The sequence below is a fragment of the Patiria miniata genome, unplaced genomic scaffold (genome assembly GCF_015706575.1).
Source record: "Patiria miniata isolate m_02_andy unplaced genomic scaffold, ASM1570657v1 HiC_scaffold_13, whole genome shotgun sequence".
Lineage (NCBI taxonomy): Eukaryota > Metazoa > Echinodermata > Asteroidea > Valvatida > Asterinidae > Patiria > Patiria miniata.
The window spans coordinates 17,662,572-17,676,589 of NW_024037051.1; the positions used below are offsets into that span (position 1 = coordinate 17,662,572).

At 46.8% G+C, this 14,018-nt stretch overlaps 1 protein-coding gene across 1 annotated transcript; it reads left to right on the plus strand.

Annotated features, from left to right (window-relative positions):
* The first annotated feature begins 8,314 nt into the window (after window positions 1-8,314).
* On the plus strand, window positions 8,315-9,595 carry LOC119719012. Its single transcript, XM_038188369.1, has one exon. The coding sequence runs from the start codon at window positions 8,567-8,569 to the stop codon at window positions 9,593-9,595; it is 1,029 nt and encodes a 342-aa protein (XP_038044297.1). The 5' UTR covers window positions 8,315-8,566.
* Window positions 9,596-14,018: the final 4,423 nt, after the last annotated feature.

Sequence of the window (14,018 nt, forward strand, 5' to 3'; positions counted from 1 at the left end):
ATAGAAAATTCTAGACAAACTCGACGTTGTTCGGAAGCTGCTGAATAGCTCTACAACCTGCAAAAACAAGCAAGTCTTTGGACCCAAGAATTGTGGAGAAAATGCAAGATGTAGTCACTCACACCCGCCAGTTGCGTTTTGTGCAGTACATGCCATAGCAAGGCCTGTCCGCCATGCAACACCCGCCTCTCTATGTCTCGATCAAAAACTCCCTTAACATAGGAAATTCTAGACAAACTCGACGTTGTTCGGAAGCTGCTGAATAGCTCTACAACCTGCAAAAACAAGCAAGTCTTTGGACCCAAGAATTGTGGAGAAAATGCAAGATGTAGTCACTCACACCCGCCAGTTGCGTTTTGTGCAGTACATGCCATAGCAAGGCCTGTCAGCGCCATGCAACAACCGCCTCTCTATGTCTCGATCAAAAACTACCTTAACATAGGAAATTCTAGACAAACTCGACGTTGTTCGGAAGCTGCTGAATAGCTCTACAACCTGCAAAAACAAGCAAGTCTTTAGACCCAAGAATTGTGGAGAAAATGCAAGATGTAGTCACTCACACCCGCCAGTTGCGTTTTGTGCAGTACATGCCATAGCAAGGCCTGTCAGCGCCATGCAACACCGCCACTCTATGTCTCGATCAAAAACTACCTTAACATAGGAAATTCTAGACAAACTCGACGTTGGTCGGAAGCTGCTGAATAGCTCTACAACCTGCAAAAACAAGCAAGTCTTTGGACCCAAGAATTGTGGAGAAAATGCAAGATGTAGTCACTCACACCCGCCAGTTGCGTTTTGTCCAGTACGTGCCATAGCAAGGCCTGTCAGCGCCATGCAACACCGCCTCTCTATGTCTCGATCAAAACTACCTTAACATAGGAAATTCTAGACAAACTCGACGTTGTTCGGAAGCTGCTGAATAGCTCTACAACCTGCAAAAAACAAGCAAGTCTTTGGACTCAAGAATTGTGGAGAAAATGCAAGATGTAGTCACTCACACCCGCCAGTTGCGTTTTGTCCAGTACGTGCCATAGCAAGGCCTGTCAGCGCCATGCAACACCGCCTCTCTATGTCTCGATCAAAAACTACCTTAACATAGGAAATTCTAGACAAACTCGACGTTGTTCGGAAGCTGCTGAATAGCTCTACAACCTGCAAAAACAAGCAAGTCTTTGGACCCAAGAATTGTGGAGAAAATGCAAGATGTCAGTCACACTCACACCCGCCAGTTGCGTTTTGTGCAGTACATGCCATAGCAAGGCCTGTCAGCGCCATGCAACACCGCCTCTCTATGTCTCGATCAAAAACTACCTTATCATAGGAAATTCTAGACAAACTCGACGTTGTTCGGAAGCTGCTGAATAGCTCTACAACCTGCAAAAACAAGCAAGTCTTTGGACCCAAGAATTGTGGAGAAAATGCAAGATGTAGTCACTCACACCCGCCAGTTGCGTTTTGTGCAGTACATGCCATAGCAAGGCCTGTCAGCGCCATGCAACACCGCCTCTCTATGTCTCGATCAAAAACTACCTTAACATAGAAAATTCTAAACAACTAACTCGACGTTGTTCGAAGCTGCTGAATAGCTCTACAACCTGCAAAAACAAGCAAGTCTTTGGACTCAAGAATTGTGGAGAAAATGCAAGATGTAGTCACTCACACCCGCCAGTTGCGTTTTGTCCAGTACGTGCCATAGCAAGGCCTGTCAGCGCCATGCAACACCGCCTCTCTATGTCTCGATCAAAACTACCTTAACATAGGAAATTCTAGACAAACTCGACGTTGTTCGGAAGCTGCTGAATAGCTCTACAACCTGCAAAAACAAGCAGTCTTTGGACCCAAGAATTGTGGAGAAAATGCAAGATGTAGTCACTCACACCCGCCAGTTGCGTTTTGTGCAGTACATGCCATAGCAAGGCCTGTCAGCGCCATGCAACACCGCCTCTCTATGTCTCGATCAAAAACAACCTTAACATAGGAAATTCTAGACAAACTCGACGTTGTTCGAAAGCTGCTGAATAGCTCTACAACCTGCAAAAACAAGCAAGTCTTTGGACCCAAGAATTGTGGAGAAAATGCAAGATGTAGTCACTCACACCCGCCAGTTGCGTTTTGTGCAGTACATGCCATAGCAAGGCCTGTCAGCGCCATGCAACACCGCCTCTCTATGTCTCGATCAAAAACTACCTTAACATAGGAAATTCTAGACAAACTCGACGTTGTTCGGAAGCTGCTGAATAGCTCTACAACCTGCAAAAACAAGCAAGTCTTTGGACCCAAGGATTGTGGAGAAAATGCAAGATGTAGTCACTCACACCCGCCAGTTGCGTTTTGTCCAGTACGTGCCATAGCAAGGCCTGTCAGCGCCATGCAACACCGCCTCTCTATGTCTCGATCAAAAACTACCTTAACATAGGAAATTCTAGACAAACTCGACGTTGTTCGGAAGCTGCTGAATAGCTCTACAACCTGCAAAAACAAGCAAGTCTTTGGACCCAAGAATTGTGGAGAAAATGCAAGATGTAGTCACTCACACCCGCCAGTTGCGTTTTGTGCAGTACATGCCATAGCAAGGCCTGTCAGCGCCATGCAACACCGCCTCTCTATGTCTCGATCAAAACTACCTTAACATAGGAAATTCTAGACAAACTCGACGTTGTTCGGAAGCTGCTGAATAGCTCTACAACCTGCAAAAACAAGCAAGTCTTTGGACCCAAGAATTGTGGAGAAAATGCAAGATGTAGTCACTCACATCCGCCAGTTGCGTTTTGTGCAGTACATGCCATAGCAAGGCCTGTCAGCGCCATGCAACACCGCCTCTCTATGTCTCGATCAAAAACTACCTTAACATAGGAAATTCTAGAACAAACTCGACGTTGTTCGGAAGCTGCTGAATAGCTCTACAACCTGCAAAAACAAGCAAGTCTTTAGACCCAAGAATTGTGGAGAAAATGCAAGATGTAGTCACTCACACCCGCCAGTTGCGTTTTGTGCAGTACATGCCATAGCAAGGCCTGTCAGCGCCATGCAACACCGCCTCTCTATGTCTCGATCAAAAACTACCTTAACATAGAAAATTCTAGACAAACTCGACGTTGTTCGGAAGCTGCTGAATAGCTCTACAACCTGCAAAACAAGCAAGTCTTTGGACCCAAGAATTGTGGAGAAAATGCAAGATGTAGTCACTCACACCCGCCAGTTGCGTTTTGTGCAGTACATGCCATAGCAAGGCCTGTCAGCGCCATGCAACACCGCCTCTCTATGTCTCGATCAAAAACTACCTTAACATAGGAAATTCTAGACAAACTCGACGTTGTTCGGAAGCTGCTGAATAGCTCTACAACCTGCAAAAACAAGCAAGTCTTTGGACCCAAGAATTGTGGAGAAATGCAAGATGTAGTCACTCACATCCGCCAGTTGCGTTTTGTGCAGTACATGCCATAGCAAGGCCTGTCAGCGCCATGCAACACCGCCTCTCTATGTCTCGATCAAAAACTACCTTAACATAGGAAATTCTAAACAAACTCGACGTTGTTCGGAAGCTGCTGAATAGCTCTACAACCTGCAAAAACAAGCAAGTCTTTAGACCCAAGAATTGTGGAGAAAATGCAAGATGTAGTCACTCACACCCGCCAGTTGCGTTTTGTGCAGTACATGCCATAGCAAGGCCTGTCAGCGCCATGCAACACCGCCTCTCTATGTCTCGATCAAAACTACCTTAACATAGAAAATTCTAGACAAACTCGACGTTGTTCGGAAGCTGCTGAATAGCTCTACAACCTGCAAAAACAAGCAAGTCTTTGGACCCAAGAATTGTGGAGAAAATGCAAGATGTAGTCACTCACACCCGCCAGTTGCGTTTTGTGCAGTACATGCCATAGCAAGGCCTGTCAGCGCCATGCAACACCGCCTCTCTATGTCTCGATCAAAAACTACCTTAACATAGGAAATTCTAGACAAACTCGACGTTGTTCGGAAGCTGCTGAATAGCTCTACAACCTGCAAAAACAAGCAAGTCTTTAGACCCAAGAATTGTGGAGAAAATGCAAGATGTAGTCACTCACACCCGCCAGTTGCGTTTTGTGCAGTACATGCCATAGCAAGGCCTGTCAGCGCCATGCAACACCGCCTCTCTATGTCTCGATCAAAAACTACCTTAACATAGGAAATTCTAGACAAACTCGACGTTGTTCGGAAGCTGCTGAATAGCTCTACAACCTGCAAAAACAAGCAAGTCTTTCGACCCAGAATTGTGGAGAAAATGCAAGATGTAGTCACTCACACCCGCCAGTTGCGTTTTGTGCAGTACATGCCATAGCAAGGCCTGTCAGCGCCATGCAACACCGCCACTCTATGTCTCGATCAAAAACTACCTTAACATAGGAAATTCTAGACAAACTCGACGTTGGTCGGAAGCTGCTGAATAGCTCTACAACCTGCAAAAACAAGCAAGTCTTTGGACCCAAGAATTGTGGAGAAAATGCAAGATGTAGTCACTCACACCCGCCAGTTGCGTTTTGTCCAGTACATGCCATAGCAAGGCCTGTCAGCGCCATGCAACACCGCCTCTCTATGTCTCGATCAAAAACTACCTTAACATAGAAAATTCTAGACAAACTCGACGTTGTTCGGAAGCTGCTGAATAGCTCTACAACCTGCAAAAACAAGCAAGTCTTTGGACTCAAGAATTGTGGAGAGAAATGCAAGATGTAGTCACTCACACCCGCCAGTTGCGTTTTGTCCAGTACGTGCCATAGCAAGGCCTGTCAGCGCCATGCAACACCGCCTCTCTATGTCTCGATCAAAAACTACCTTAACATAGGAAATTCTAGACAAATTCGACGTTGTTCGGAAGCTGCTGAATAGCTCTACAACCTGCAAAAACAAGCAAGTCTTTGGACCCAAGAATTGTGGAGAAAATGCAAAATGTAGTCACTCACACCCGCCAGTTGCGTTTTGTGCAGTACATGCCATAGCAAGGCCTGTCAGCGCCATGCAACACCGCCACTCTATGTCTCGATCAAAAACTACCTTAACATAGGAAATTCTAGACAAACTCGACGTTGGTCGGAAGCTGCTGAATAGCTCTACAACCTGCAAAAACAGCAAGTCTTTGGACCCAAGAATTGTGGAGAAAATGCAAGATGTAGTCACTCACACCCGCCAGTTGCGTTTTGTCCAGTACATGCCATAGCAAGGCCTGTCAGCGCCATGCAACACCGCCTCTCTATGTCTCGATCAAAAACTACCTTAACATAGAAATTCTAGACAAACTCGACGTTGTTCGGAAGCTGCTGAATAGCTCTACAACCTGCAAAAACAAGCAAGTCTTTGGACTCAAGAATTGTGGAGAAAATGCAAGAGTAGTCACTCACACACCCGCCAGTTGCGTTTTGTCCAGTACGTGCCATAGCAAGGCCTGTCAGCGCCATGCAACACCCGCCTCTCTATGTCTCGATCAAAAACTACCTTAACATAGGAAATTCTAGACAAACTCGACGTTGTTCGGAAGCTGCTGAATAGCTCTACAACCTGCAAAAAGCAAGTCTTTGGACCCAAGAATTGTGGAGAAAATGCAAGATGTAGTCACTCACATCCGCCAGTTGCGTTTTGTGCAGTACATGCCATAGCAAGGCCTGTCAGCGCCATGCAACACCGCCTCTCTATGTCTCGATCAAAAACTACCTTAACATAGGAAATTCTAAACAAACTCGACGTTGTTCGGAAGCTGCTGAATAGCTCTACAACCTGCAAAAACAAGCAAGTCTTTAGACCCAAGAATTGTGGAGAAAATGCAAGATGTAGTCACTCACACCCGCCAGTTGCGTTTTGTGCAGTACATGCCATAGCAAGGCCTGTCAGCGCCATGCAACACCGCCTCTCTATGTCTCGATCAAAAACTACCTTAACATAGGAAATTCTAGACAAACTCGACGTTGTTCGGAAGCTGCTGAATAGCTCTACAACCTGCAAAAACAAGCAAGTCTTTAGACCCAAGAATTGTGGAGAAAATGCAAGATGTAGTCACTCACACCCGCCAGTTGCGTTTTGTGCAGTACATGCCATAGCAAGGCCTGTCAGCGCCATGCAACACCGCCACTCTATGTCTCGATCAAAAACTACCTTAACATAGGAAATTCTAGACAAACTTGACGTTGGTCGGAAGCTGCTGAATAGCTCTACAACCTGCAAAAACAAGCAAGTCTTTGGACCCAAGAATTGTGGAGAAAATGCAAGATGTAGTCACTCACATCCGCCAGTTGCGTTTTGTGCAGTACATGCCATAGCAAGGCCTGTCAGCGCCATGCAACACCCGCCTCTCTATGTCTCGATCAAAAACTACCTTAACATAGGAAATTCTAAACAAACTCGACGTTGTTCGGAAGCTGCTGAATAGCTCTACAACCTGCAAAAAAAAACAAGCAAGTCTTTAGACCCAAGAATTGTGGAGAAAATGCAAGATGTAGTCACTCACACCCGCCAGTTGCGTTTTGTGCAGTTGTGGCAGGGCCACATAGTTAACTTGCATTAGCTTTTGGTTTTCAACATAGGAGTCCCTCCCCCTGACTTGCATACACTTAGTTTGTGTTGTAGCCCTCTTAAGTTAATTAAGTAGAAGTTTATGACACAGTAAAATAATAGCAGTGCTGTAGGAGGATAGTAGTGTACGCCCCCTGGATAGAGTAAACATCCTGTCCAGAACAGAGACCCCCTTATCTGTGAGACCATGTGGTCTATGCCTCATTTTGCAGACTGGTAGAAGGCAGGGCAGCATCATTTAGTTTTGCTCTGCAGATTCCCTTGAAAATCTATGGCTTTTCTACCCTGAAAGTTTGGTCTGCTGCTGGATTCGGTAAGCTCAAGTTTTTGTTGTTTTGTTAACTAAGAAGTGAAAGTACATTTAATAGATAAATATTTAGTGATCCGATTGGTACTTTTGTTCTTGTGGCCTGAGATTGAAATTTCCTCGTTCTTTTCTTGTTATACGGAGTGTGAAGTTCAAGTACACTTGGAGTTTAAGATTGATTCACAAGAGAGTTACTTTTGCGCGATGTATTTTTGTGCATTATACTACATGTATGTCGTATCCGATGGTTAGTCCCATGGTTTACAACTTTACTTTTTCGTCGTATGAGAACTTGAGAAGAAAACAAGTGATCTTTTAAGTTTTGTACAGGTGTATTTCATCTTTTACATAGCTGGATTTTTTATTTAACCAATAGTGTTAGAATTTAGATAGTTGGAAGTAAATCCTTCACTTGTCATTTATTCTGTATAATGAGTCCCTACTTGTGCACATGTATGATGCATTTCTTTACTTTACTGAAGGGACATTGCCAGCCACAGTGTCTTATTTTTATCAGGTTGACCACCAGTTAAGATAACAGGGCCTTAGACTTTGCCTAGTCCACTGAGCAGTTGGTTGATGACATGCTTTGTATGTTTTGTGGTAATAATTAAGGCATAGTGGTTCCCCAGTGTACGTATGCAAGAAGTGCTAAGTGACTTGTAAAGTCTCTAGCTGACAGCCTGGGTGGCTGGATTTGGCCACAGAGCCTAGTAGATGACCTTGGAGATAAGCACATGGACAAGGCAAGACTCATTAGTATGCACAAGAAAGTTAGTGTTGTTACCTGGAGCACACATAACTATGCTTGTGGCAACTCAGCACTGTTGATTGTTTATGCAGTAGCCAGAAGTTCTTAATCGCATTGATAAGGATGAGTGTGTGGTATTGCCAGAAAAGAGCACCTGTTTTAGGTTGGCCTAGTTATTATTAGGATTTATAATGTACTCATTTATTCTATACTTACTTTACGTTTTTATTTTTATTTCTACAGGTTGTTTAAGCTGTTGTTTTCGATTTATGACCTTCTTTTGATGCTGTATTGGTTTTAATTTTAGTTGGTTTTAAATCTTAGGTTTTTTATTGTTGGTTTTAATTTTAAATCTTCGTTCTAGGTTTTAGTTGTTGGTTTCTTTATTTTTTATCTGGTTTATGGTTTTTGGTTGGTTTATGGCTTGAAGTGATTGAGTTGTTTTTTGTCTATTGGTTCGTGTCATTTTAGATTTTTTTAGTCTATTTTTGCTTCATTTATTTAGTTTCAGTTGTGATCATTATACTGAGTTTTTTTGGTTCATAGCAGTTTTTTATCTTTAGGGAAAGTCAAAGGTCATTTACATTTGTTTGGTTAGGAGAACATCAAGGTTGGTCGAGTGTCAGGTACAAAATCAGTTGTTCTTCGAGTCTCATAATTTTATTTTTGGTTTAGTTTTTTTTTTTATTGTCGTTCAGGAGAATTAAATAATGCGTTCCAGTGATAGCTCTTGAATCTCTGTCTCTTTGCCAACTTAATTTTCCTCGCGATTTTCTAGAGATCCTAGGTCCAATTCCTTTGTTCCATTTTTCTGGGTTACATTTTTTTCTTTTAGGTGGAGAATCCGGGTACTAGTGCACTGTTTTTTTTATATAACTTAGCCAGGAATTTTTAAGGTAGGACATAGAGACAGGTCATAGTTAGGGAAAACCAATACAGTGTCGAGAGTTGGGAGTATATTGATTGCAATGACGCAGACGCCGAACCAGCACCGAACAGCTCACCTGATATCGGATACCCCTCCGCAACTGACGCCCCAGACAACATACGCAGTTACTCCTGGGCTTGGTCAATCACCGAACATGGAAGGAGCACACCGTCAGTACCCACATTTGGTTCCTCCATCAGAAGGAGTGTCCCCTCTACGTCTTGCTGGTCTAGATCCACTCCACACCGCGGCAGAGCAGAGAGGACAGGGAGCTCCAAGGATGTTGACCACGCATCAGGTCAAGAGCGTGCCAACATTTAGCGGGAAGGAGCGACACGGCCCCCGACTGGAGGACTGGATCCGGGATATGCGGTTCCTCCTTGGATGCAAGGGAACAGCCCCAGGGATCCTCCAGTTTCATGAGGCTGTCAGACACACAGGAGGAAAAGCGAGAGATGTGCTGCTGAACCTTGAGAGTAGGACACCAGAGGGTCTAGACGCGGAGAAAGCCTTCGTCGAGCTGCTGGAAGAATACGGGGAAGACAAAAGTGCCCTGTCTCCCGTGGCCAAATTTTACGCCAGGGTGCAGCGGGGAAACGAAACCCCAATGGAGTTCGCCATTGGATTGGAATCGACCTTGAGGGAGGTTGAAGAGACGAGGCGGCGCCGGGGACAGAAGTCCGAGGAAGAGAGCCGAGACAAGATGTTGGCAACCCAGTTCATGGTGGGTTTGAAGAACCTACACTACAAGCAGAGATTGGCGCCGATGCAACCGAGGTTTATGGCCTTCCGGGACGTGCGCCGGGAACTTCACATTATTGAAGAAGAGGAGAGGCAGGCAGCAGACCTCAGACGACAGCAGACGTCCTTCTCAATGAGCGAGGTGGCTCAAAGCCTGCCCCAAGTTAAGGCCCTGGGTAAAGACGTAAAGGGGCCAGCCCAACCCGTGAAGGAGGTTGTCCCGGTCCCACTCGGGCCAAACGACCCCAACACTCCGATAATCCAGCAACTCATGACGCAACAACTGGAGGAGATGAAGGGATGCATCGTGGTCAGATGGAGGCCTTAGACAGAGTTCTCCAGGAGCAACGCCAACATGGTCAACGCCTTGCACGACTAGAGGGTGCTGTTTTCCAACATCAGCCCACCCGTCAGCCCCAATCGGGCAAACCCCCATATACTGGATGTTTCAACTGTGGAGATCGCCGACATCTAGCAAGAAATTGCCCCCAGCTTAACCACAGTGAGCAACCACAGCAGCAGCAGGCCCCCACCACTCAGCCTATGTTAAACGGACAAAACCTGCGGATGTAGGGCAGTCGGCGGGTTTAACAGGGAAGAGCCCACTTAACACTAATACATATACATCCATCAATAGCCATGTGAAAGAGGACCGAACGAGTGGTGTGGAGAGGACAGCTGAGATACCAGAAGCTGGCCTGTCAACAGAACAGAGATTGGGTTCTCTGGAATTCATTGTTTCGCATTAATAGATACAGGTTCGCAAGTAACCACGGTGACCAATGAATTCATCCAGAGATATCCTGAGCTCAGACTCCAACCACTCCGTACCTCCGACGTGTCCATTTTAGGAGCCGGAGGACAAGTTGTCCAACACCTAGGAGTCATAACGGTCGATGTACATGTTATGGGTCAACATATCCGAGGGGTTCCGGCCTTTGTTGTTCCGGCAACTTCGTTCCGCCTTGACACCCCTGTACTCATTGGCACCAATGTCATACGTGCCAGTCGGGACAGGATGAAGGGCTCTCATGGGTCGAAGTTCATGGAGAAAACGCAACGGTTGTCCCCCAAGTGGTTCCAGGCTTTCCAGGTTGTCAATGAAGATGGGGCAGACCTTGCTAAGGAGAATGGAGACATTGGCATTTGTAGATATGCAGGCAGACATGCGCTGGACTTGTCACCTGGAGAGAAAGTTGCTGTTCAGGCATGGCTACCAAAGTCTGTGCGCAAAAGAAGTATCACTGCCATGTTGGACAACAGCCTCACTAAGGAGCTGGCAGTAGGCCGCACACTGGTTCAGGTGCAGGGCTCCAGGGTGTCAGTCCAACTCTGCAATTTGTCTGATCACCGGATGACTCTCCGGAGAAACTCAAAGGTAGCGACCCTCTCCTGCTTCAAGTTGGTCAGTCCAGCGGCAGTGCAAAATGAGAAAGAGACAGTCATCATGGAACAAGTTGCTGTCGACACCAGTCCAGTGCCAGAGGTTGATCTGCAGGGTGCTGACTTGACCCCATCTCAGAAGAAGGCTGTCGACGTGCTTCTATCTCAGAATGCAGATGTGTTCTCCAAGGGGCACTTAGATGTGGGTTCGACTACCACAGTGGAACATGAAATACCACTGAGTGACCCAACTCCATTCAGGCTCCCCTACCGGAGAATTCCCCCAGCCCAGTACCAAGCGGTAAGAAGCCACATCGAAGAGCTTAAGGAGGCGGGAATAGTTCGACATAGCCAGAGCCCTTTTGCGTCCCCCATAGTTGTGGTAGAGAAGAAGGATGGAACGATTCGCCTGTGTGTCGATTATCGGAAGCTGAATTCCAGAACCACCAGGGATGCATTCCCACTCCCAAGGATTGACGAGGCCCTTGATGCCCTTGGGAAGGCAAGGTACTTTTCATGCCTAGACCTCACGTCCGGCTACCACCAGGTGAAAATGGCACCAAAGGATCAGCAGAAGACAGCTTTCACGTCTCCCATGGGGTTGTATGAGTATACCCGCATGCCCTTTGGCCTTGTTAATGCTCCAGCTACGTTCCAAAGGTTAATGTCCACTGTATTTGGTGACATGACTTTCGAGAGTCTCCTCATATACCTTGATGATATAGTGGTTTTCAGCAGCACCATAGAGGAACACATGGAACGTCTAGGCAAGGTCTTTGCTCGGCTGAGAGAACATGGACTAAAGTTGAAACCCTCTAAGTGCCAACTGTTCAGGACCGAGGTTCGATACTTAGGCCATATAGTGTCTGCCAAGGGGATTGCCACGGATCCTGAAAAGTCTCCATCATGAAGAGTTGGCCTGTACCCACGTGTAGGAGAGGTGTGAGGAGCTTCTTGGGGATGACTGGCTATTATCGGAAGTTCATCCAACACTATGCCAATATAGCGGCTCCTCTCTTCGCCTTAACTGGGGGAAAACGAGGTGGCAAGGAGCCAACTTTTGTCTGGACCACTGAGTGTCAAGAGGCCTTCACCACACTGATGTCTAAGCTGATCTCTGCACCCATCTTGGCGTACGCTGACTACAGCCTCCCATTTACAGTGCAGACTGATGCCTCCAGAGACGGTCTAGGAGCAGTTCTGACGCAGACACAAGAAGGCAAGGAGCGAGTGCTTGCATATGCTAGCCGCTCTCTGTCCACCGCCGAAAGGAAGTATCCAGCACACAAGATGGAGTTCAAGGCACTTCACTGGGCGGTGACAGATAAGTTCAAGGACTATCTGTATGGTAACGAGGTGACTGCTATGACGGACAACAATCCGCTCACGTATGTGTTGAAGAAGGCCAAGTTAGATGCCCATAGTCATCGTTGGGTTAGTGACCTCGCCCAGTACAACCTCAGCATTGTGTATAGACCAGGCAAACTGAATGCAAATGCCGATGCATTGTCCAGAATCCCCAGGAATGATGTACAACAGATCCTGAATGCAGTTGATGAGGTAGACAAGGAGACTACTCAACATCCAATAGCAGCTCAGCAGATGGTTCCTCAGGAAGGAGACCCGAGCACTTCAATGGCGGAGCGTACGTACTCTGAAGAATGCGCTTCCTCTGGGTCATGTGACGTGTCTGAAGGGCCTGAGGCCAGGGAGCATGCAACAGTGGGAACTGTACTTGAACAGATACCAGGTGTAGCAATGACACAGCAGGACTTGGACATCAGTCGTGTGACAACTCTTAAGTTGACACGAAAGTCTAGGCCAAGTAAGAGGCAGATGAAGGCTGAAGCTCCTGCAGTCCGCAGATTGTTGAGGTCATGGGATAACCTTCACGTGAAAGACGGTGCACTGTTCTACGTCCATATCACAGAGGATAGAGACAACTATCTGCCCATCCCCTCGAAGTCACTGCGACCCCAGGTCCTGAAACATCTCCATGACAAGATCGGACATCTTGGATTCGAGAAGACAGTCCAGCTAGTACGAGACCGTTACTTCTGGCCCGGCTTATATTCTGAAACGAAGGCATATGTCGGGAAGTGCAAGCGATGTGCCCTAAGGAAACTACCGGACACTCGGCGACAAGCACCCCTTCAGAGCATCCAGACAACCCGACCATTAGAGTTGGTCTGTATAGACTTCTTGTCACTGGAGAGGTCGAAAGGTGGTTTGAAACATCCTGGTAGTGACAGACCACTACACCCGGTATGCACAGGCGTACGCGACGAGAGATGAGACTGCAAATACAGTGGCACGAGTCTTATGGGAGAAGTATATCAAGAACTACGGCATCCCTGAACGTATTCACTCTGATCAGGGGAGATGTTTCGAATCAGCTATAGTGAAGGAGCTGTGTAATCTCCTCGGTACTGTGAAAAGTAAAACGTCTCCCTACCACCCCCAAGGCAACGGGATGACGGAACGTTTCAACCGGACGCTATTGTCTATGATGGGAACCCTTGAACCTGACCAGAAGCCTAACTGGGCGATGCACTTGCAGTCGATGACTTATGCCTACAATAGTACGAGACATGAGACAACAGGCTATAGTCCATTCTATCTGATGTTCTTGAGGGAACCTAGGCTACCCGTGGACCTTGTAACTCCAGGGGAGCCAGAGTCAGAGGAGAGCCGTCCCCAGTCCCTGTACGTCCAGCAGATGCAGAAACACCTCCGGAATGCCAGCGAAAAGGTGAAGCTCGCAACCACGAAGGGCACAGCACAAGCAAAAGTTGAACTATGACAAAAAGATTCGTGGAACCGAGAGAGAACTTCAGCCAGGAGATCGAGTCCTTGTCGCCAACAAAACACCAAGAGGCAGAGGTAAGCTGAGAGACAAATGGGAGGAAATACCTTACATCGTCCTTAGGCAACTGGGAGACTTGCCAGTGTATACCATTCAGCAACGTGGATCTACGAAGACGAGAAATCTACATCGAGACCTACTGGCCATTTGTCCTTTCGAGGTAGAGGATGAAACAGATGAGGGTCTACTTCCACCACTTTCCGCAGTCCCAAGATGTGGACGGACCTCAGGTTTATCTACTTCAACCCCCTCCACAGTTCCAGGATGAAGATTATCCTCCGCATCTCCATCTACCCCCACCCCTACATCAGTTGCAGGATGAAGAACCAGAGTCATCCTATGGTAGCAGTACAGCTGATGAGTCTGAAGTGTCCACTGATAGCTCCGCTAGTTCTGACAGTGTATTGGAGGTGAGGACCAGCCGACGACCAAAGAGAAGCATCCGTCCGCCTCGCAGGTTTGGAGACTGGCAGTGAATAGTTAATGAATTATGCCCATAGTG